Genomic DNA, 25,207 nt, shown 5'->3' on the forward strand with positions numbered 1-25,207 from the left:
CTCAACTCTGCTGTTCCTAGCATAAAAGTGGCCATAGACAATAAATGAGTGTGGCTGTTGTCAGGGAGGAAAAACTTTTCATCTACCCTCTGAGGTTTAATGTTCGGGGGACTGTGAATTAAACTGACAAAAGACACATTAGCAAGATAAAGACAAAGTTTATTCACTAATGTACTTGAGAGCTTGCAGAAAACAGCCCAAAAGAAGCTTTTAGAATTTGGGGCTTATATACTATCTTAAGAAGGGGAGGGGTTGGGATTTCAGGGGACAATAAATGGTGGGAAATGACTGAGAAATATATGAGGGAACCTTATGGAAAGTAAGGTTTGTTTTAGTAAGGTCTGTTTATGCATGTTCTCATCCTGGCACCAGTTTCTCATCTCTGGTGACAGGAGTCACTCTTTCCTCTGGTATCCGAAGCTTCCCTTAAAGGAGGATTTATGACAGTTGAATCCTTTTGGAAGGCTCTGCTTTTAGGCGGATAAGTGAGTATAGAGAATGCCTCTTCCAGCTTCTGTTGAGTCTCAGCTGCCTTCAGCTCAAAATAATTCTTGGCATAGTAGCATATCCTGATCAATAAAACTTTATTTACAAAAGCAAGTGGTAGGCTGCTTTGGGCCTATGGACTGTAGTTTGCTGACCCCTGATGTAGAGCCCTGTGAGTGAGATGGAGCAAAATCTAATTTACTTTCACTCATATAAAATCCTAATTATGATATAGGATTATTTCCACTCTTTTATCACTTTGGCTATGTGTGGACAAATGGGTTTAGCTAATTGAGGCCTGGGATATGCATTTGAGCAGATCTAGCAGCTGTTCTATTCACAAAAACTTTGTGAACAGTTTACTACATGTAATTGAAGCCAATAAAAAGCACTGATTTAAAAAGTTATATGATTTGGCCCCTTTCCTGTTTAGTTTTGAAGGAAATAAATGAGGGTTGCCTCTGTTTTTAAGGTAATATTGCCCCTACTCTTGGGGGGATGGATGTGTTGCTTTACGGATTAATCGAGGGTGGCTTTGGGTTCTGAATTCTATTGCTACTACTTGTTCCATCTACTTACTAAGAAAACTCAGATGTTGATTTCTTTATTTAACTCTGTTGGGGGTACAGAGCTCACCAAGTGAGAGGAATATCACAGAGACACCAGGGACATGTTTAGTGCCAGTATGGCAAAATTAAGATTTACCTGTGCCTGGGTAGTTCCTTTTGCAGACTGGAGAAATTGCCCACCTCCAAGATACATGGAGTTGGTGTTTTAGGAGAGAGGATGGATGGTGTTGGTCTATAGCTTGCAACATGCCTTCCTAGAATGTTGTCCATATCAGACAGTAATGAGGATTGTCTGCTCTACTTGGGCATTACTCACACAGGGTTAAGGACGGATAATCTGAAATCTGAGCATTCCTGTCTCCCAGTTCTTATAAAATCAGAACTATGGTTTTCATTTATAAAACCCTCTGATTCATGGGGCCACTTATCCATCCTCCACCTCTGCATGATGTATCAGCTTGTGGACCACACCCAAAAGCAATTTGCAGAATTAAAGTTTCTGAAGACTCATAATAAATCAGTGCCATTCTTATCAAGGGGATAAAATTTGATTTGTCAGATAACTGCATTGTTATTATTTGTGGGGTCCTGATAGCCTCAAAGGATATTAAAGCCTGTTCCACAGGCTAATTTTCATCAATACCATTAGCTCTGCTTAGGATTATATCTTTAGCTAAGGCAACTATACTAGTCAATCATTTGTTTGGCATTATGGAAACTGCCATTGTTTTGAAGGATAGTGTAATTCATGTACAGTCTCCTGAACTTCCAGGAGCTTAAAGCTCAGAATTTTGATTGATGTTTAATAGTTATTACAGAACTCACCAGAGAAAATGAGGCCTTGGTGTGGTTAAGCCTGACTGGAGCTTTCAAAGCCATTGCAAGCTTGAGAAAGTTGCCCTATAAATTGTTTGTGAAAGGAAAGTGATCAGTTGTTCCATTTCTTAATAAAAAAGAAAAAATATGCTAAGAGACTTAACCATGTAGACTAAAACACAAAGCTGTTTAATTAAGTGATTAAAACGATCCCTTTGATGTAATACGTGCAAGACATTTGAGAATTTACCTGACTCTCCTAAATAGCCAAGTCAGTAGGGATTAAAACAAATGAGATTTTCCTTTTGCTTTCTGTAGATCAGCTTAATACTGAGTGGCTTTGAAAATTCGGGAGTAAAGCCGTCAACCTAACCAATCTTTAAATCAGTTTGGTCATCTGTATAAAAATTATATGCCATTTCAGTGCTCACAGCCAAATAAAGCAGAATTATGTTTGGTTCTGTTCTTACCACCAGCATTATCAAGTTGCAGTGTACCTTGTGGAAAATTCTGGGAAGGTAGGGGTGACTTGAGGGTTTAAATCAGGTTGTGTATTAAGTTTTCAAGGTTCCTTGTTTTTCTGAGTTCGTTTGCTATAGCTATTCTCTCTTTTAAAGTAACAATCTTCACTTTATGAACTCTCTGTAGTCATTAATTGTGACTTTTAAAGCTCTAGCCATAAGTAAGACTTTAGGGCAAGGAATAAACTTCCAAGCGACTGAGATTTGTTGCATGAACATGGTAGTAATAGCAAAGAGCAAAACATAAACAAATAAAAATTTCAACAGCTAAGCCATGCACGCATGTGCATACACATGCACATGAACCACACTGTGGAACATGGGTCAGCATTGTTGAGAACTTACTGTGTGCTAGCCCCTATGCTGTGGATTGAGGCAATTCGATGAACAATCTACCCTCATTCAATTATCTATGTTGGCCTAGTAAGCTATGGCCCTTGGGCCACATTTGACATGTTGTCTGTTTTTGTATGGTCCATAGGCTAAGAAAGGATTTTACATTTTTAAATAGTTTTAAAAAATCAAAAGAAGAATATATCACAGTACATGAAAGTTATATGAGATTCAAATTTCAGTGTCTATAAATAAAGTTTTATTGGAACACAGCCACAACCATTCATTTATGTATTGTCCCAGATTGTCTCTACTTTCCCAGGTAGAGTGGTAGAGTTGAGCAATTGTGCAGAGACCATATGGCCTACAAAAGCTAAAATATTTACTATCTAGCACTTTGCAGAAAAAGTTCGCTAACCCCTGATCTAGGTAATGCAATTTTACTTTATTCCTTTGCTATCTGAATAGTTCTTTCAACTCTCTATTTCACTTTATTGGTATTAGAAGTTAAATGTATATACATTCTACAGATGAGGAAACGAGGAACAGAGACATTCAGATCATTAAGGTATTACTAATATATTAGTGTGGATGGCAAGTTGTTATAGAATGTTTTTCCTCAGCTTTTTAAAGTAAAAATGCAGTGAGGCCATGGACCATATTATATGTTTGTATGTTCCTTTAGCACTAAGGAAATTCTTGAGCCTAGATTGCATGCTCAATAAGTATTTGTTGATTGATTGAAATAGCTTATATTAAAACATATAGTTTTGTTTGTCATTGAGAATTAACTGCAATGGATTTTATACCTTGCTCCATTTTCTAGAAGGTTTCTAGGTTCTCACAAAGGCTCTCTCTTTTGTCCCCCTATTTTTTTTCTCCTGTGGTAAGATTAGTTAATGTGGAAATGTACCTTGATGTGAACAGCACTGAATGATGTTCATGATCTTATGTTAGGCCATTTATATTTATTTATTTATTTATTTTCTATTTTTATTTTTTTTTTTGAGACAGAGTCTCACTTTGTTGCCCTGGCTAGAGTGCCGTGGCATCAGCCTAGCTCACAGCAACCTCAAACTCCTGTGCTCAAGCGATCCTTCTGCCTCAGCCTCCCAAGTAGCTGGGACTACAGGCATGTGCCACCATGCCCGGCTAATTTTTTCTATATATTTTTACTTGTCCAATTAATTTCTTTCTATTTTTAGTAGAGACAGGGTCTCGCTCTTGCTCAGGCTGGTTTCGAACTCCTGAGCTCAAACAATCCGCCCGCCTCGGCCTCCCAGAGAGCTAGGATTACAGGCGTGAGCCACTGCACCCGGCCTAGGCCTTTTATATTTAAAAGTTAAATATAAAATATAGCTTTTTATATTTTCTGATACTATTGATGACATTGATCAGAGTGGGTTTATCAACTAAATTAGTCACTACATGTATCAATATTTATTGAGCATTTTCGAGCATTGATTACTTGCTATATGCCTGCCATTGTGTTCCATGTGGAAAACACAATGGTGATTAAGTGGAATAGGCCATTGGCTTAATTTGAATAGCATCAGAAAGAAGATTCTCTCAGCTATGAAAACCTCCCTTATAATTGGATCTATCCCTTTGGATAATAAACTACTCTTTCAAATATAGATATTTCTCTAGAGTTAATACATTAGATTGCTATTAGTCACTCACATTTTATCATAAATTAGTTTGAGGCCCCAATGACAACTAATGGATTAGCTCTCTTGAAGGAATTATAGTTTTGATGGATGAGGAGGGAAGGGGGAGATGACTCTGGAGCACAATGCATTGTCAAGGAAAGGCCAATTTGGGTATGATGGGCTAGCAAGGGAAATGAACACACAGAGCCTGCTGGGTGTTGGGAGGAACAGATACAGGAAAGAGAAAGGGAGGAAGGCAGAAACCAAGATGGTGAATGCTAAAGACAACCTTTATCTTTTGTCTTTTTTAGGGTTAGACTTCATAGTGTCCATTTCAGAGGTGTGCAAATAGTGGCCCTCAAAAGAATCCTTCAACTTTTTTGGGAGTTGTGAATAGCCTGAATTCTTCTAGCTCATGTGCACAGTCTGGCTTTGCTAGGGAAATCTTCCAGCATGCTCTAAGAAGCTTGTGGGTACATCTGTCTCCCATTGATCACAGGATTGTCTCAATAGCCTTTTTCTCTCAACACTTTTTCTCTCATTGTTTTCTCTCTCACCAAAATTGTGGCCTTCTGAAACTGGACCTATGACTAAAGAGAGTGACATTATTTTACAGGAGCCTTCAGGTATTTGGTTGAGGGTATAATCTGGCCTGGACTCCACTGAAAGATCCTCCAAACAGGCACATAACATTTACTCCAAATCCTTGGAAGAAGTCATGTTTCTACTTTCTCTGTGTAGTCTACAACTAATATTTATTCATCATACTCTCGGGACTAAGGAATAAAAAAGTGTTTTATATGCAATGTCATCCTAAACTCTTTCAGCCAATGCTATGAACAAGGTACTAATTTTTTTCTCACACTACATCTGATGACACTGTGTTAGGATTACATTAGGCTATAGCTAATGGAAATATGACACATAATGTCTCAAACAAATAAGGGGTTTATTTGCCTCATGTCATGAAGGGGAAATGGGGCAGTCCAGTCCTAAAATGGTGGGCTCTAGATGCCATCAACTTTTCATCACACCGTCTATAGCATGTAGGTTTCTTTCTCATATTTGTTGCCTTGTGGTTACAAAATGGCTGCTTTACCTCTGGAATTGCATCGCCATTCCAGAAAGGAAGAAGAGGAAAGGCTAAGGCAGTGGTTCTCAACTGGGGGTGATTTTTGCTCCCAGGGGACATTTGGCAATATATGGAGGCATTTTTGGTTGTCACAACTTGGGGGGGAGGAGTTGCTACTGGTATCTAATGTGTAGAAGCCAAAGATACTGCTAAACATCCTACAATATATAGTACAATGCCCACAACAAGAATTATCTCCCAAAGTGTCAATAGTGTTGAGGTTGAGAAACCCTGGGCTAAAGGCAGAAAGCACATGCCAGTGAATCTGTCCTCTTTTAAAATGGATTATTGAAAGTACAACAAGGACTTTCAGCTATATGCCATTGGCTCAAATCTCATCCCATAGCCAACTCCAGTTGTAAAACAAGCTGAACAACATAGCTATTTTTTGTTGGTTCCATTGTCATCCTGAGCAGAATTGTGGTCCCGATAGTAAAGAGAGGAAAGGGATAATAAATACTGGGTGGACAATAGGCAATGTTTGCTTCAGAAAAGTCAAGCACTTTGCCCAAGGTCATAGAGGTAGTGAAGATAAGCAGCTACTTGAGGCTCCTCCATTGAGAAAGGATGTCCAGTTACCAAGCATAGCTCCTCTTTAGATGTGTGTATGAATAAGAGATAGAAATGCACGTTATGGAAAACTCTGGAGTTTTTGTTCAGCCACAAACAGCCTAGGAAATATTTCTTGCAGGATACGATATACAATCTGTTAAATATTCATATGACTGTTCTCTCAGCATTTGCAGTGGAACTTGCCTTTCCTTGTTGTCCACATAACCAATGGAGTAATCGATTTTAGGCCTCAGTCACTAATATTGATTTTGACCTACCCTTCAAGCCATCAAACTATTGGTGCTTCACCTCTTCCATTCTGAGAAAGTTAAAAAGTGACATGATCACGATTTGCCTTAGGGTTCATTCAGGAAAACAGATGCTCTTCTAAGTATATCAAGCAGGAGGATATTTAATACAGGGAATTGGAGGCTAATGCAACCATTCAGAGGGCTGGGGAGTGAAGGGCAGAGCTGGCCAATGATCTCTACACCAATGGGGTCTTCTCAGGAGAATGTCTGCAACTTGCTGGCAAAGTGCTGTGTCTGCTTTCTGCAGATGCCTGTGTGCCTGCCTATGGCTACCAACAACAAATACATGGTTGTCTCCTTCTCTTGTACCTTTGGAGTTGACTATGAGTAGTTCTCATTGGCAGTCTAACCTGGAACCATGCTCCGTGGGATATTGTGAGATGTATTAATAGTTCCGAAACTTCTCAGGGAAGAATGTAGAATAAAGTAGGATGGGATGATGTGGCATTGACAACAGACTCTCTGGAAGAAGAAGCATTTGAGTCTGAGTAGAAATTTTCAGGAGGAAGAGCATTCTATTCAGATGTTGGCAATGTTGCTACTAGTATTATTATTCTAGCTATGAATCCTTGGGAGGTAAATAGGAATTCTTTGTACCTCTGTACTAATTCTCTTCATGTCACGGTGCTGCTAAATAAATAATAAAAAAAAAGGATTCAATGACCTGTGTATATGGTGCAGACGGTAATATATTCTGTGAAGTTCCGAAGTGCAGTGGGGGGTCCCAGAGCATGAGGTTTGAAAAGCAATGCATAATTCACCAACATGCTCCAGAAAGACTAGTTTTCAGAAAACAATTGTGGATGACTCAGCTTATATATTTCTTTCTTTTCTTTTCATTTTTTTTTTGTTTTCTTTTTGGGAAACTATCCAGAGCTCTTTATTTGCTATAATTATGCATATGACTGACTTATGGTGAGCTGATAAAATACAGTGAGGAATTAAATACAATGAAAGAAATAATAATTTCAGAACAAGGTAACCAATAGACATATGACATGTCATTTGGTATTGGGTGGAGAGTTGTAACCTCTAGTTATCTGCTATCTGGGTCACATCAGGCTTTTAGTGTGTGTAACTCACAGAGTTTTGAAGGCATAATTTGATCTGTGCTATATTTGAGTCTCTGGAACAGCAAAACCCATTATGATTGTGTCCTATAACACTTGTAAAATCCTCTCTGAGTCTTGAGTTTCAGGTTTCTGCTGATATTTAATATTTGAATTATCTCAAGAAGATAAGGAAAATGTACTATCTTATTCTATTTATTTCTTGAGGAAAATTGAAAGGGACTAAAGGAAAAAAACTTGTCATCAAGAGTAGTGTGCAAAAGTCCCTGGTTTTGCTTTGCTGCTTTGCTGGAAAAAAACCAACGTGTTTGGGGTTGCCTGGGTCTTCTGTTGGGTCATCTGGAGGCAAATCTAGAGATGAGGATTCCTGTGCAAGTGATTAATTAAGCAAATACTCCCAAGAAACACCAGCACGGGAGTGGGAGAAGCAAGACAGGGAGGGGCAAGAGGCAGGCAAAGGTGTGATTTCAGGGGACATCTCAGCACTAGTCCTATCCAGCAAGGAACTCTGGAAGTGCAAATTATACCTCAGAGTTTGTCCTGAATTGAGGCAAAGGCTTTCATACTCTTGCTACAGTCAGTTATCAGCTAGCGGTTGCCTGGGTGGAGGTGTAGGTAGAGTGGGCAGAAGGCAAATAAATTCCCAGGAGCTAGCTGTTTTTGAGCACAGACAAGGAGCTTTAGTTGCCCTAGGGCAGGCCTTCAAAGAGTCTCAGGTGCTGGCCCTTAGAAAAGAAAAGAACATAGATGCTGGGGAGGGATGTACAAAAATGATAAAAGGAATCCCAGGGGATCTGGTCAGAGCCCTGAGAATATACTTAGAATGTATTTGTAAGCTTCTCTTTTGCTTTTGTGAAACCCAGAATCTGGGGAGAGGAGAGAGAAATATTCATATAGAACTGTAAAGTTTCTCTAAAGTAAGGGTTGACAAACTTTTTCTAAAAAGGGACAGACATAATATATATATAGAAAAAATTATCTGGGCATGGTGGTGCATGCCTGTAGTTCCAGCTACTCAGGAGGCTGAGGCAGGAGGATCGTTTGAGCCCAGGAGTTTGAGGTTGCAGTGAGCTATGGTGACGCCACTGCACTCTAACCCGGGCAACAGAGTGAGACTCTGTCTCTAAGTAAGTAAGTAAGTAAATAAATAAAAATAAAATAAAATAAAAAATAAAAAGCCAGACAAACTATTTGAGGCTTTGTGGACCACTGGGTTTTGGTCCCAACTACTCAACTCCATAGTTGTAGGCAGAAGCAGCCATAGATAATAGGTAAATGAATGGCTGTGGCTGTGTTCCAATAAAACTTTATTTATAAAACAGGTGGGAAAGGGTGACTGGATTTGGCCCAGGGGTCATGATTTGCTAATCTGTGCTCTAGAGGCTCTTTATATGAACCTAAGGTGATTTTGCCTTTATTAATTCCCTATATGCTGCAAAACACAGAGGATAATTAGTACTTTTACCTGTCAAAAGGATGGTTATGACGTTATGACTTATACATTTTTTTTTTGAGACAGAGTGTTGCTCTGTCACCCGGGCTAGAGTGCCGTGGCATCTGCCTAGTTCACAGCAACCTCAAACTCCTCGGCTCAAGTGATCCTCTGGCCTCAGCCTCTCAAGTAGCTGGGACTACAGGTGTGCACCACCACACCTGGCTAATTTTTTTCTACTTTTAGTTGCCTGGCTAATTTCTTTCTATTTTTAGTAGAGATAGGGTCTCTCTCTTGCTCAGGCTGGTCTCGAACTCCTGACTTGAAGTGATCCACCTAACTCGGCCTCCCAGAGTGCTAGGATTACAGGCATGAACCACCACGCCCAGCCACAGCTTATCGTAAATTATTGCAGACCCTAACCTTCAATTTTTCTGGCATCCTGGCTATCATTCACAGTGTTGCAAGGATAATTTTCCTGAAGCATGACTCATCTCCTTTTACTTCCCTGCTAAAGATATTTAGCTCTCTCTTAGCTATAAAATAAAATATAGACTCGTTAGCACGGCATTCAGGAGTCTCTGTGATCTGACCCAAGCCAATTTTCCTGCATTATCTTCTGCTCTTCGCTCTTGTGTATTTATGGTCTGGCTTGATCAAATTACTTACCATTTCTCCAATATGCCATGTGTTTCCTGTCTCTCTGTATTCTTTCATTTTTATTTATTTAAACTGACAAAATTTTATATGTATTTATGGTGTACAGTATGATGTTTTGATATATGTATACAGTGTAGAATGGGTAAATCAAGCTAATTAATATATCCATTACCTCACAATTTATGATTTTTTTGTCATAAGAACATTTAAAATCTGCTCTCTTAGCAATCTTCAAGTATACAATACTTTGTTATTAACTGTAGTAACCGTGTTGTACAATATATCTTCTGAACTATTCCTCCCATCTAACTGAAATTTTGTATCCTTTGATCAACATCTCCTAAACCCAACCCCAACCCCTGGCTGATGATAACCACCATTCTATTAATACTTTCTGCTTCTATGTGTTTGACTTTTATAGATTCCACATATGAGTGAGATCATGTGGTATTTGTTTTTCTGTGCCTGGCCTATTTCATTTAGCATAATTCCTTCAGGTTCATCCATGTTGTTACAAACGACAGGATTTCCTTCTTTTATAAAGCTGAATATTATTCCATTGTGTGTATATACACCACATTTAGAAAAAATCCATTCATCCATATATAGACACTTAGGTTGATTCCATATCTTGCCTATTTTGAATAGTGTTTCCATGAACATGGAGGTGCCGATATATCTTCAACATATTTATTTCATTTCATTTGGATATATACCCACAAGGGTCTAGAATTTGAGATAAGTCATAATGTCATAACCATCCTTTTGATAGACAAAGGTACTAATTATCCTCTGTGTTTTGCAGTAAATAGGGAATGAATAATCCCAGAAGTGGGATTACTGGATCATATGATAGTTCTCTTTTTAATTTTTTGAGGAAACTCCATAATATTTTCCATAGTGGTGGTACCAATTTGCATTGCCACCAACAGTGTGCAAGGATTCCCTTTTTTCTCCACACCCTGCCCAACACTTATCTCTTGTCTTGTTGATAACAGCCATCCTAGCAGATGTGAAGTGATATCTCAAAGTGGTTTTACTTTTCATTTCCCTGATGATTAGTAGTAATGCTGAGCATTTTTTAACATACCTGTTGGCCATTTGTCTGTCTTCTTTTGAGAAATGTCTTTTCACATCCTTGTCCCATTTTTTATTTGGGTTATTTGTTTTCTTGCTATGAGTTGAGTTTTTAAAATATATTTTGGATATTAACCCCTTATCAAATGTATAGTTCACAAATAGTTTTACCCCTGTATCCTCTCCTGAAATGTTCTTCCTCTCAGCTCTGCATTTTGAAATCCTAACCATTCTCTAAGACTCTATTTGGTTGTCTTCTTCATTAAACATTTTCCCCATGAAGAATGTCTTTGCTCTGGACTTTGAGAACAACATTGTCTATTTCTATTAAAATTTTTATTTTGTTTACTTTGTGCTAGGTAATTATTTGGTACATTTACTACATTTTTAGTATATTGAGGGCAGGGACTAACTTTTTTTTTCCCCTTCACAGTGGCTTGCAAATATAGCAGATATTAAGTAAATGGAGTTTTCAGATGAAGATTGCATTCTTCCGTCCTGTGATTATTAATGATTTAAGTGCTGAAACTCTGACATCATTTTTCTTTTTCCTTTTTATAGGCAAGAGCTGTTTTGGCAAAAGTTGGCTATCCTGAGTTTATAATGAATGATACTCATGTTAATGAAGACCTCAAGGCAGTAAGTGCTAAATTTACTGTGTTTTTTTTTTCTGGCAAGTTTTACTGGCCTTGTGCCTTTCAACTAACCCAAGTCCAAGCAATTGAGCCTGGTGGTGCCAGAAAGCACCAACTTTTGATAAATTTCTTGGCTAGATATGAGCATGAATACGCCAGGCATGTCACAAGATTTAGAGCAGATTCAAAATACAGGAAGTGTCAGAAAGAATGCATAGCTGAGTGGGTATCATAAAGTAAATGGACTTGGATTTGGCCTAATTTGATCGTAAAAGAAAGAATTAAGCAAATTGAGTGTTTTACAATTAGTGGGCATGTTCTAATGGTGAGCGCATCATGTTTGTTGTTAAATGCTTTTTATTTGCTTCATTCATATGAAATGAATAGTAATAAATCTGCCTGCTGGGAGTTAACTTCATTAAACTTTATGAGTGTTTTGGCAAATTAAGTACATATACATATGACTCTATAATTTATTGTGAGTTGGACTATATATTTGCAGTGAGTTACTGATGAGAAATAGCAATAATTCTTTTTTATTCCAAAATTTTGGGACAAGTATTTTCCAGTAGATCTATTAATTACAAACTTTTCTAAACACAACCACTGTTATTTCCTTTCCTAAAAATGGTTCTGACAAAGAATTTTTCTTCCTCACAAAAAAACCCCATTTTTACCATTCACTAGATTTCCTCAAAAAAAAATAGTCTTTCGAAGTTCTTTAACACATTAACTGCCATGCGAGTTGTATTTAACTCACACTAGTTTTGAGCCCCGGGTTTCGTGACATAAAACCTGGGCAAAACCTGCAGTTGGTTTGTGAAAATCTTGTTGATATTCTTATTGTTACAATTAATATTGACAAATTCATTCTGAAAATGTGGATTAAATAGAAGTTAATAAATTTTGTTTTTCATTAAATTTTTCATTAAGTTAGAAAGGATCATTTTGTTTTCAAAGTTTTTATTCTATTTTCGTAATAAAACACCATGGCCCCAAGGAAAAATGTTTTTGTCTAGTGTGGTAGTCAATGTATTAAATAACTATGGTTTTGAGGTATAGCTCTTTCCTCAAATTGTGCTTCAACAAGTGGCATACCTGAAAGCAATCCCAGCTTTGTAGATGAGCATCAGAATTTTATAAGACCGTTCAAAAGTGAGAGAAAGCTTTAATTAGAAACTTTCTCCATTGGACTCCAAGATATAGCCTCCCAAACTATTGATCCAGTTGCTCTAGAAGAAAGAAATTATGCTTCACAGTATCCTAAAGCTCAGCCAGCCTATTTTATTATACACTGTTTTGATGATGCTGGAAATCCCATTATTATTATGGTAATTAAAAATACCAAAGCACTTGACACATTCATGTACATTATCTCTTAATTCTCATAGTGATCCTGTGAAGTAGATGTTGTTTATCCCCATTTTGCAGAAAAGGAAGCAGAGCCTCAAAGAAATTAAGTGATCTCCTCACTACTACACGGAGTGTCAGAGTCAGGACTGAAATTTTGGCTCAGGAATCTCTGCCTGCAATCAGAGGAGGCAGCTGTGTTGGAGGAACAGAGGAGTCAGGGTGGAGACTTGGTGGGGGCTGCCTTACCAGAGCTGTTGGGAAGGAGAAGAGCAGAGGGGAGGCCATGTTGCAAGTGGTTAAGAGCACAGGCTCTTGAGTCACAGGCCTGAGTTTGAATTCTGCCTGTTCCACTTACTCGTTGTTTGATTTAGTGAAGATTACTTAACATCAGCTAGTTTCTCTTTGGCTATTGGATACTGGAAATAATAACCACATCTTAGTGTTGTTGGGAAGATCCCATGAGATTATATAAATGTAAAAGCACCTAGCATAATGTTTGGTGCATAGTAGGCTCCCTATAAACGGTAGCTTTGTGGATCAATATAAGAACTGTTGCTGTTAAGAAGAGCATCACCAGGGCAGAAAGTACCTTAGCAGGAGGACCTGGGTAATTTCATGTGTTTGGTAAATATTCCAGGTAAGGATGTGAAAGAGAAGGTTTGAGAGGCAGTTTGGTGTAGTGGTTATGAACACGGAAAGTCAAAGTGCCTGCAGTGAAATCTCCAGTCTGCCACTTACTACCTGCGTGACCTAGGGTAGGTTACACAGTCTCCTTGTGCCACAGTTTCTTTATCTGCAGAATGGGGTTGATGACAATCCCTCCCATATAGGATTGCTGTGAGGATCAAATAAGTTAACATATTTAAAGTGTTTAGGACCAACCGTGGCACACAATCAGCACAATGTAAGCATTAGCTATGACATCCTCAATTCGCACTTATGACAGTAGATTATTTTGGTTTGGAAAAGTCATCATGAATTAACTCATGCAGTGTCCAGGTCCCTCAAATTGATTTAAAAGGCTATACAGATGGAGCACTCCCAAGTTTTAATCAAATAAGGTAGCATTCAGGGCTCACTCATAATATTTAATTGATCAAGTTTTGTTGGCAGTCTGTTGCTGTCTAAGTTGCGAGCCCCAAATTTAAGGACTCACTGAATGCAGTATCTTTTGTGAAAAGAAACCAGATGCCAAACAGGTTGTCATATTGGGTATGCTTCTTCATTTCTCCGGGGCCTGAACTGAAGCTCTTAGACACCAAGATTTTTAATCACTTCTGCGAAGAAATGGCTTTCAGTGGACTCATTGCCAAAGCCGACACAATTACACCCAAGAGTTTTAACAGTTTAAAAAACTGACAGTGAAAAACGTTCCAAATACATGAAGTAAAAGTTATTTGTGTTCAGAAACTGATAGAGAAAATGAATAAAACCCAACCTGAAAGTAAATGAAGAATGATGTATAGATTATAATAGTGTCACCGAGGTTAGTAGCAAAAGGACTAAAGTATGGCTGGTACACAATGGGACTGTGTTTTCAGTTTTAAGAAACATGTAGATAAGGACTACTATAGGGCCTGTGAGAAATTTCTGGTAACACAAGCTCTCAGCATGAGAGGCTGTTACAAATGAAAAACAGCTTGCTACATTTGACACAAGTGAAGATATGATTCATCAGGCACAAATGCAAAAGGAAAGAGGAGAGAGATTAGGTGATGGATCCAATGAAGGTCAAGGAGAAAGGTTGAAAACTGAAGTCGAGCTCATGTGGAGATAAGAGCAAATGAAAAAGAATTGAGAGGCAAATGTGAAAAAAAAATCAGAGGAAAAATTTATTTCTTTGAGGTTAACAAGGTAAACCGAGATACTCATTAAAGTATTCCTGAACAACAACCCTGTAGTTTTTGAAAAGAGCAAGAAGAAAGAAAATATCCTTTATTTCAACCCATATTAACATGCAGGAAAGCCTATTAGTTAGCCTAAAAAGGCATCAGTCCATTTTCTAATTCGCCTTGTAAAGTATTCCATTTCATTTTTCCTTAATGGAAATAGAATCAGGAGTGAGTTTATATCAGTTTTGGAAAGATTGCTGTATCAGCCAGGAAAGCAAAAAGCATACTAGGTATTTCAAACAGGGGATTTAATACAGGAAATAGGTTGGAAAGCAGAAAAGGGGAAGGTGAGATAAACTACTGATTAATAACTTTAGGAAGCAGCTGCCACCCCTGTCCCTAGGGACACAGAAGGGAGGAGGTGATGGATAGTGCCATCACTTAGGAGAGCAGAGGAGGAACTGCCACTCCAGAGCTGAGCTGTGGAGGAGGGACTTGAAGATTCTTCCAGAGTCATTGTCAGAAGAAGAAGGGAAGGGAGGGGGGAGCATGGGGACAGGAGAGAGAGCAAGCAGCAACATAGCACCTTTTATCCTCTTGCCCCAGTGCCTCCTATTGACAGGAAGCCAATTGGCAAAGGAGCCTGGGAAAGAGAGTTTTCAGACTCCCAGTCCCCAGCATTACAGAACAGAGTGAGAGGGTGAGCGTGTAGCTGAGAGGCAACAGGTCAATAAGCGGCATGGTTAAGCACTTCACTCATTCTTGTGAAAGCCAGCGGAGAATTGCAGTAGGGGTTAAAGTCAGGATCATGGAGAGGGGACAGCTGGTTCCAGTGCTGGTCAGCAGGCTGTTGTTCCCTGAGACTCACCCTTACATAGCTGCTCTGGGAACTGCATCTTCCACAGTATACCATATATGTGGAATGTTAAACATTTCGAACATCACGCCTGTATATACATATGTATATACATACACAGACGTCACTTATGGGCAAAGTCATCTAAACACACCAATCTTGCATATTGCTTTGTTGTTTAAATAAAGGAAAATGTAGATACGAAATCTGGATTTCATTAAGTATTCAGAAAATTCTTTGGGTGCCTAACATAAAATCATTCTTACAGATATTTGGGTACATATCTGAATGTCTTTAAATGGATTTAAGTTAGATGAAAGGTATCCTAGAGTTTTTACTTCCTATTGGCATATAGTGTCTTATAAAAGTGTACTTACTCATTCTACAGAGAAGCTGAACACATTTCCTTTGTTCTGCCCTTATTACATGTTCCCCATCTTTGTGTGTGTGGGTGGTAATTACTTTATTCTTCCATTTAGTCTGTGGCATTTGGTGTTTGGCATCTGGTATAGGATTTCCAAGAAGAGAAATGCAGGTTCTCCTGAATTTTATGATCTGGACATCTGTTCTTAGGAAATGACAGCGAGAGCCCCAATTAATTCCCCAAAGGTCACTCAATTGAAAAGTCAAGAGATGGAATTGATTGAAAGTCATTATCAACTTGACCTAGATTTTCTCTGAAAGGACAAGAGGCTTTTGAGCCAATTATTGTCCCTTGTCAAGTTTAATTTTTTTTTTTTGGAGATTATAAGTGGTTTTAAAATATTCATGTGCATTCACTCTTGTTGCTATCTCTACAACAAACAGAATTTTCCCAGTGGTTGCTGGGTTTCAGATTTCTTTCTCATTCAAGGGCCTTTTGAAATATTTGAAGTTATCAAATTATTATCACATGGGAGAAAATTTGGGAAATGGAAAAGGAATGAACAAACACCCATGACATTGGTATCGGAACATAATAGTGCATACTTCTGTTAGAGTGTGTTACTTTGTTCTTGCTGATTTCTGTATAGCTGTAATTGATGTTTATATAGAATTTTGTATACTGATCTTTATAGTTAATGTATTGTTTTGTCACTGTCTTCAATAGCCTTTGTTACCATTATTCTAACAGCTGTATGATATTTCATTAACTAAGCTGTACCATGACTTATTTAATCACTGCTTTGAGTCCCATCCACAATTCTTATGTTTTCTTCCTCCTTCCCTCTACTCTTTCTGTTGAATCACTGGTTCTCTTGTTTGGACCAATGAAAATAACATTGAAATAAGAGCCAAATGACTTGGACTGCATAGCTTTGCCCAGTTCCATAATCTCTTTAACCCTATTTCCCATCTATCATGTGAGAATAACAATGACTGGTTCCTTCCTACCCTACACCCTTAACCTGTCTCAGAGGAAAAAGTAATATTTGTCCCTTATTACTTGTGATTTCCATCATATAAATGGAATAGAACAATTAAACCAAGCTAAGAAATAACTAATATTCTCAATGCAGTAATTTTAAAATTGTACTCCTAAACAGAGATAAGCTGTGACAAATTGTAACTACTCACCTCGGAGTTTTGCTTCCATCGTTATTTTCATGGCCTGTGGTAGGACCTTATTTATATAAAGTATTTTTAGACTTGGGGCTCTTTACTTCTTTAGAAAGTTTTGGGATGGTTTTCTATTTATTGTCTGTGGACCAACCTGAGTGCCAAGATTTTTTTCTTTTCTTTTTTTTCAAATGGAACAGGAAAGTATCACAATTAGCAAACTCTTCTAAAAATAAAAACTGACCCCACCGATATTGCAAAAGAAAGAAAAAAAAAAAAAGAAAAAAGTTAATATTTTTGAAGGAAATTCCTTTGGAAGAATTTCCCTGAAAATATTCTGAGCCCAAGAACATACCTGAATTTTCTATCAGTTATAGTCATATTCTGAAGGTTCTGGCAGAGCTATCTTGGGAACAAAAGCTGAAAAAGGTTAGGGGTTGAACAATGGATACATCTTTTAACCACCCAGTCTGGGAATGCCTCAGGATTGCTGGTTAAGGTTACTTCCTAAAACAAGATGCTTACTCTGTTTCTTCTGAGACTAAGAAAAAACATTTATCTTAAAATACAATCAATTATAAGATTTCTTTTTATTATGAAGCATTTCAAACATTGGAGCAGCATGAAAAATAATATTTTGAACAACTATCTTTAATTTATGTTAAACATATTGCCATATTAGCTTTATATATAGCCACATTTTAAATGAATAAAACATATGGGTTTGAAGTTTGGTGTGTAATCCTTCTTGATCTAATCTCCTTCCTTCATGCTTATCTCCTTCCCTGGTTATAAACACTATCTTGAGTTCCGTTTTATTATTCCCATGCATTTCTTTATGCTTCTGCTACCTAGGTATATGCTCATAAATCATATGCAGTATTGTTTTGTATGTTCTAAAACTTTAAATTCTCTCACACATACAACTTGCCTTGTTTACTCAGTGTAATTTTTAAGATTTCCTTCATGTTCATGCATGCAGAGCAATCATTTCAATTGCTGCATTGTTTTCATTATGTGAATGTATCACAATTTATTTATCAGCTCTTCACCCCCACCCAAGCAGTTTGAGAAGAGACAAAGTCATATCTTTATAATTTGTTGGCCAAGCAGAACACCAAGGATGCCAGGAATCAATGCTTTCATTCCTGCCTTTCTCCATATACCTTCACTTATTTTGCTACTTTCTTTATAATTTGGCCTGGCCCCCTGGAAAGATTGTTAAGATGACTCATTCACAAAAGTTTCTGCACAGACATACTGAGTGTCCGTTCTATGTTAGGGAGGAGCTAAACGTGAGCCAGACGTTGGCCAACAGACAGGTGACTGTCGAGTCTATGGCCATTGAATTATTGCATATATACTCTCCTATCTATAATGCAATGCTTGTGGGCTTCATATATTGAATATATGCATATTTTAATTTTTGCTTTTAAAAGACTATGGTTTAAAGTTTTCAAAAATTACAGTTAAGAATTTGGTCTTGCTTATTTGTTTATTCAGATGTATGTTTTTCTTGTTTCTTTTTTCTATTTTTTTTAAGAGATGGAGTCTTTCTCTGTCACTCAGGCAGGAGTGCAGTGGCACAATCATAGCTCACTACAGCCTCCAACTCCTGGGCTCAAGTGATCTTCCTGCCTCAGCCTCCTGAGTAGCTGGGACTACACATGTCAGCCACTGTGCTCAGCTCCATATGTGTGTTTTTCTTATTTGCCACAGTAATATATTTTAAAACCAAAGCATTAGAGATCACTAAAAACTATTGCTTTTACAGTTACACAGATATTTACAATATCTAGGTTAAGTATTGTTACTTCTGTAGATGGAGTGCCTATAGAATTGAAACTATCTACCATTCTTCTTCTAAAGAAAGGAACTCAAAAATCAATTATTTATGTTTCCCTGTTTTAGTAGACATTGTTGTGAGCTGTCAACTTCCTGTGTTCTCATGCAAGCTATAATCTATGATTTGCCTCTGTAATTTCATTAATATTTAATGACTAGAGCCTTTTTTGAGTATTAATAGATAAATTCTGTTAATAATTAAGTTATTCTGGTGACTTCATTGTGCTTAGGGTAGAAAATAGGTCTCTGAATCACTTTCATTTTTTTCCTTATGAACAAATGCCAATTACAGTAAATTGGATTTTAACATTTGACTAAATCATCATCTATAGCTACGTGAGGTTTCAGCTGACTAAACTGAATGTTACTGAAAGAATCTTATGTGACAAATAAATAAAGTACATATTTTAGAAGAAACTCAAGGAGTCGTGAGCCAAGAAATTCCTAACCTAAGATAATATGTTCTGTAAAGGTTAAAGTAGATTTTTCAATTATAAAGTAAATGGAACACATTGTAAATGACTGTAGCTTCTCTCTTTTTTTTTCCTGTGGTTGAGAAATGACCATGTTGATTTTTGAGCTTTTTATGTTAAAAGAAAATCACCCATATTAAATTTCATGGCTTTGTGAATTCTGGGTTAACTGGTAATGGCTGAGGAGTGCTGTGAGGGCCTCAGCTTCTCTGCTGGCTGCTCCTTTGTGTGCTGAACTCTTTTTTGAGCCATCTCTTGGCTTCACTTAGGACAATGATATTGTGGTTTGTCTTATTCAGATCAAGTTCTCAGAATCCGACTACTTTGGCAACATCCTGCAAACCCGCAAGTATTTAGCACAGTCTGATTTCTTCTGGCTAAGAAAAGCTGTTCCAAAAACAGAGTGAGTATTCAAAAAAGTGAAATAGATAAATACATTGGTGGGAAGTGGAGTCTCTTTAGATTAAACTTTGTAATTCCCCTCAAGTCAGAGTAGCTGTCTTGCCAGCTATCTTGTTTTAGCAAAATTTGTGTCATGTTTTGCCAACTCTTATTTTTTATATTGTGTGATTAACATCTTCAATCTAATTACAGGTCCCCCACTTCTAGCATCAACACATATTGAAAGAAGGCTTATTAGGATGCAAACATTAAAGTTATTTCTAGATCTAATTATGAATATATATAGAAAAAAATTTCTCTGGATTTTCACACTCACGTAGAAACTTTTGAAGATCTTCAAAGGAATAAATACTTTAAAAATAAACTATGATTAGAAATGTCAAAGTAATTGTATAATTATGAAGCAGCTAGAAGATAGTTGAGGTAATGCAGATCTAAGAACTGATAGCTAGATGGTTTTCATCCAATAGCAGTTAGGATTTATTTGTCTTCTTCCCAACTGCCTGTAGGAACTTTCCCTACAGGTAGGAGAGTTTCCTTAGGAACTTTTGGGCCCAGGGCCAGCCAGCTATGATTTCTTCCTTTAGCAAAATACTGATGATAATGGTGGTGGTGGTGGTGGTGGTGATGATGATGATAGCAGCTAACAATTATTAATTGTTTACAATGTGCCAGGAAGTGCTTTACAATTTTTAATTCATTTTATCCTCAAGTCAATTCTGTGAGGTGTAGGTACTATTATCCCCATTTTACAAATGAGTGAAAGGCTTACAATTGAGAAACTCTTCAGCCCAGGTTTAGATTACTTTTTGTTCTGCCTGCTGGTGCATTTGACTCATAGGACCACACTCTGTTCTGCTATGGCCCACTTCTATACTGCCTTTTCCCATCTCTGTTCTCCAGACTGGATAATTTATCATGATCTGTTTTCAACTCCAGAATTTCCATTTGTTTGTTTTTTTATAGTTTCTATTTCTCTGTTGTGATTCTTTATTTGCTGAGTCATTGTCATTATACTTTCTATTAATTCTTCAAATATAGTTTATTTTAATTCTTGGAACTAATTTGTAATAGCCACTTTCTAGTCTTTGCTAAATCCAGTATCTGGGCTCACTCAAGTTAGTTTCTATTGATTGCTTTTCTTACACCTCTTCTTTACATAACATCTTTTTTGTTGTTTTTGCTAATGACATTTTAGATAATGTAGCAACTCTGGATTCCAATTTATTTTTGAAGTTTTTTTTTTTTTTTTTAAAGTAACTTCCCTGGAATTATACTGCAGAATGTATCTCCCCTGTGGACATCTCTACTCAAGTTTTTATTTCTTATTTTTTAGCCTTGCTTGCTGGTGGTTGTCCCTGTGTCTGCATAGCTTAGTGCTCAGTCAGCGATTAGGGCAGAGCTTGTGCTCAAACACCTTGAGCCTACAGGGCTTCTATCCTCTGCTAATTGCTCTGTGTGTGGGTTGAGAGTGCCTTCAAAATCACAGCCAATTCTCTGTCTTGGATTTTACCTTCTGGGCTCTCTCTGGTCTTTCCTGCACATGTGTCTAGTTTTCCAATCAGCTGGAGATGTGTGGAGTACTTATTTAACCTTTCTATGATTCTTTCTAAAATCTCCCTTTTTAATTTCTGACTGGGTTTTCCCCATTTGTTTTCTACTAAATTGGTCATTTTTAGCTGACAGAGCTGCAGATTTTCACCTCCACCCCCAATTGAGTCCATCCCCTGTGGCAGCAAACCTGCCAATTTTCCAGCAAGCCTTTTCTGAACTAAGTTCTCACTGACCTGGGAGACACAGGAATAGTCTCAGGCAAGAAGACAGACCGCAGACTCCTGCTCTACTTATTCCCAAGCTCTAGCAGCTTTTAAAGATTAAACATTTTTTAACTTATTGCTTATGTTGATCAATTTTCAGAGCCCTAAAATGGTTGTTTGTTGACAATTTTGTCCATTTTTCTGCTTGATTTTTGAAGAAAGAGATTGTCAACCTTTTCATGCCATCATACCTGAAAGCCTGGCTTCTATGGCCCACTTTTTTTTTTTTTCATGGCCCACCTCTTAACCTTGGCTGATATTCTGATTGCCAAATCTTTGATTGGCTCTTTTTATGCTCTCTGAGTCTCTTGTTACTTTGTTTTTCAACTTCCTGCTCTGTCCTGGCTTCTAGAAACTCTGGGCCCCTGTACCCTTCCTTAGCTTAAGCTATGATTACCGCCTTTTCCTCTTATGCTCCCATCTGGCTATCCCTGCCCTCTGCCCTTCAAACCTTCCTATAACACACACCTACAACATTTGTTGTTAAGTTACTGGCTGTAAGGAGTAGGCCTAAGGCTGAATCATGCCCCTAGCTATCACTGATTCCAATCAAAAGCACAAAGGAAGAAAGCAGAAGGCTTTAGAATGTCTTTAGAAATGATAGATAATGGTTTAAAGTCATCTGCTTCACTGTCCTCGATTCTCTCCTCTCTTCACATGATCTCTCAGTCCACCTATTCTGTTTCATTCCCAGTCTAAATTATTCAATAGGAATTTTAGATTTAGGGCTCTCAAATCGATGACTCAAGTCTGATGACTTCAGCAAATGATTTCCAATATTTCCATGACCATTTACATGTAATGTGGTAGTCATGGATCTATGTCAATCACCCTGCCCTTAAAGATCTACTTCAGATCAGTTCAAACTCTTTTTTAAAAAAACTTGCAGAAAATTCCAAGGCTTTTATCAGTATTTTTGTGAATTTTCAGGTTCTTCTCAGGCTTCTCTATATTGGCAATGTGGCCAGTTTAATTCTTCAATTTCAAAGTGTCATTACTCATTTGGGTGTGTAGCAAGGCCAGGGTTGGTAATTGAAAAACTCCTAAATGTGTCATCTTTAACATCATCCTAAGATACTGATGGACTGTCAGACTCTAATGATCTTAACTATTACTAATATTTTATGCATGTCTTGGAAAAATGCTGGCTGACTTTGTGGGCTTAGGCAAACGGTGTGATTTGTGTGGTTTTCTTCTATGTCAGTGCAAAACAAATACCTCTTTCACAAGGGTATTAAGTTGGTTAATGTTTGAGAAAAGTTCTCCAGAAATGAAAATCAGTACAATGCTTATAATTTTTGTTTCCTCAGACTATATGTCTATTTCAGGGAAACAGCATTAAGAAATTTAAGGTCCTCTTTGCATGGTAGAGTGATATGACAGTCAGTTTCTCTTCTTTTTTTTAAAGGAAACATCTGGCTGGTCCTTTTCAGGCATTGTAGGGAATTTTAGCTTTATTATACCCATTGGCTTTAACTGACAATCTTGTAGGTCTGGAAATTCATGAGTTAATGGAGTGGGGATGATTCTGGAGTAGCTCCACTACACTAGTTTACTTTGAACAGCACATCATGATTATATTTCCACAAAGCCCTGAAATAACATTTTGCTTCTTTGTGGGTATAGGAGATAAATATTTTTTATCTTTCATTCTCATGGAATCCATTTTAGCTGCACTAATGTGCATTAAGAAGTTTCTAAGGCTATGGGAAATGTCAGCAAGAATGAAATTAATTGGGTGATCATCCCTGAAGGTACATATTTAGGAATTGGTTTTCAGAATTGTCACTTCATCAGTTTGTTTAAAAATAGAGGATTTACTTACTGCTTGGCTTGAGTCAAAAGTAATTTCTTTCCCTCAGGATCCCTTTTTTTGACAGAAATGATTTTAAGCCTATTTCCCTATTAACTCACTCTCATTCTACTGTGACCAAACATGTATGGATTCTCTTTATATATCTTTTGAAAAATATGTAAAAATACATGAAATGTCTATATAAATTATGGTCCTGCCCAGAATTTCTGTTTGAAAAAGCATTATCTATCGCATAGAATGAGAGTGATATAATCTGTAGGATATTAGTAAGAAAGCAATAAATACTCTATGGTTTTCCCATTCCATATTCCCTAGACTATCTTTAAGAGTTGATAAGTAAAATGTAAAACTTTAGCCTGATGTATATCTATTTTATACGGTCCAAAGAAATTGGGGTGCCAATGTCTTTTCCTTCAGATTATTGTATTTTGGTATTGCATTCCTTTTATATATCCCATTATCTGGTATATTTCATCCCCATATATTTTGGGATTTGAAATTTATACAAGACTTCTCCCTACCTTATCCACTAAATCCTTCCCCAAATAAAGACTGCAGAAACACCCTAAAGACATAGTAAAAAGAATTTAAAGCACTTGAGTGATACTCTTTATTTATTCAAGTGGATGTATACATAGAAATAAATTCATTTGAATGGATTTAGTGATCTTCTGCTCAGCACATACCATTTGTACAACAGTCTAAGTCCATAAGGAACTTAAAATCTTGTTGGGAGGTAAGTTATGCAAATTCAAATGCCTTCAGGGCCAGTTAATAAATGACTGACCTATGGGGTATAAATAATAGGGAGTGGTGGGGACTGTGGAAAACTAGTAATTGCACCCTCCACTTAAAGGAATTTCAATTCAGTAATTTTTTAAACCATTGTGTTGGGCAAACAAAACAATTTTTGGGGAACATTCAGCCCATTGGTTAGGGCTTAGTCTGTGGACAGCCAACTTTTTAGTGTTCCAGTTATCTATTGCTGTGTAACAAACCATATCCAAATTTAGAGGGTTAAAACAACAATACTTATTTATTTTTATCTCTTGTAGTTGTAGGGGTCACCAGGCTCAGCTGTGTAGTTCTTGCTCATGGTCACTCATGTAGTTACAGTCACATAGTGGCTGGGGCTGGAGTCATATGGAAGGCTGCCTCTCTCCCATGTCTGGTAGTTAGTGTTGTCTCTTGGCTAGAAAACCTACAGATGGCCTCTCTATGTATGTTGGGTTTCTTTACAGTGTGTTGATTGATCAACTTTGAAGAGCAACTTTGCTGAGAAAGAGAGAGGGAGGCAGGGTGGGAATATATGCTTGTATGCATCAGCGGGCGATTGTATCGCCTTTAATTACCTGGGCCTGGAAGTCACACAGTGTCATTTCTGCTGCATTTTATTCTTTAGATGTGAGTCACTAAGGCTAACCCATAATCAAGAGGAGAGGAATTTAGACTCCATCTCTTCTTAATGGGAGGAGTGTAAAAAAATTTGCAAACACGTATTAAAACCAGCACATGTAGTCTTACATTAGAGAATAGTAAAACTAAATATATAGTAAACTTGGATATAATAAGGGAGATATACAAAATGTTTAACAGCTGGTTCAGCATGGGCACTGAACAAACAGAAGTAATAACAGCATCAACAACTGATAGGATCTACTGGTGCAGCTGCTTAATATCGGCTCTGGGTATAATCAAGCCTCCAAACGTGCCCTGGAGTCAACAAGAGCTCTGGGATATCAGGAATGGTAAAATCATGTGTCTGAAATAAGATGTTTTAGTTATTCTTGCTGAAGCTTCAGAAGCCCCATCAGTATTTAGTTTCAGGGATTGGTTTTTTGAACTTTTTGCTTCATCCACCTTTGTATACCAGCAATTAGGAACATTCTCCCTGCATGGCCTTTACTCTAATGTTTTGAAAGTTTATTCTTGCTAAAGAGAGGGGACACATTACCTTTTGTCTATATCATGATTCAGCCCAATATTATTTGGAAGCCAAATTGAGAGGTGTCTGGATTCTCCCCTCTT

General features: G+C 37.5%; 1 protein-coding gene across 2 annotated transcripts in view; it reads left to right on the forward strand.

Moving 5' to 3' along the window:
* The window catches only part of PHEX (phosphate regulating endopeptidase homolog, X-linked), a 183,941-nt gene that overhangs the window by 112,800 nt on the left and 45,934 nt on the right, over positions 1-25,207 (forward strand). For both annotated transcript variants that reach the window (XM_012656322.1, XM_012656323.1), the window contains exons 13-14: positions 11,173-11,250; positions 19,444-19,547. In XM_012656322.1, coding sequence (XP_012511776.1) covers positions 11,173-11,250; positions 19,444-19,547 — 182 coding nt within the window. The remainder of the gene's footprint in view (positions 1-11,172; positions 11,251-19,443; positions 19,548-25,207) is intronic.

This window comes from Propithecus coquereli, unplaced genomic scaffold (genome assembly GCF_000956105.1).
Source record: "Propithecus coquereli isolate 6110/MARCELLA unplaced genomic scaffold, Pcoq_1.0 Scaffold50, whole genome shotgun sequence".
NCBI lineage: Eukaryota > Metazoa > Chordata > Mammalia > Primates > Indriidae > Propithecus > Propithecus coquereli.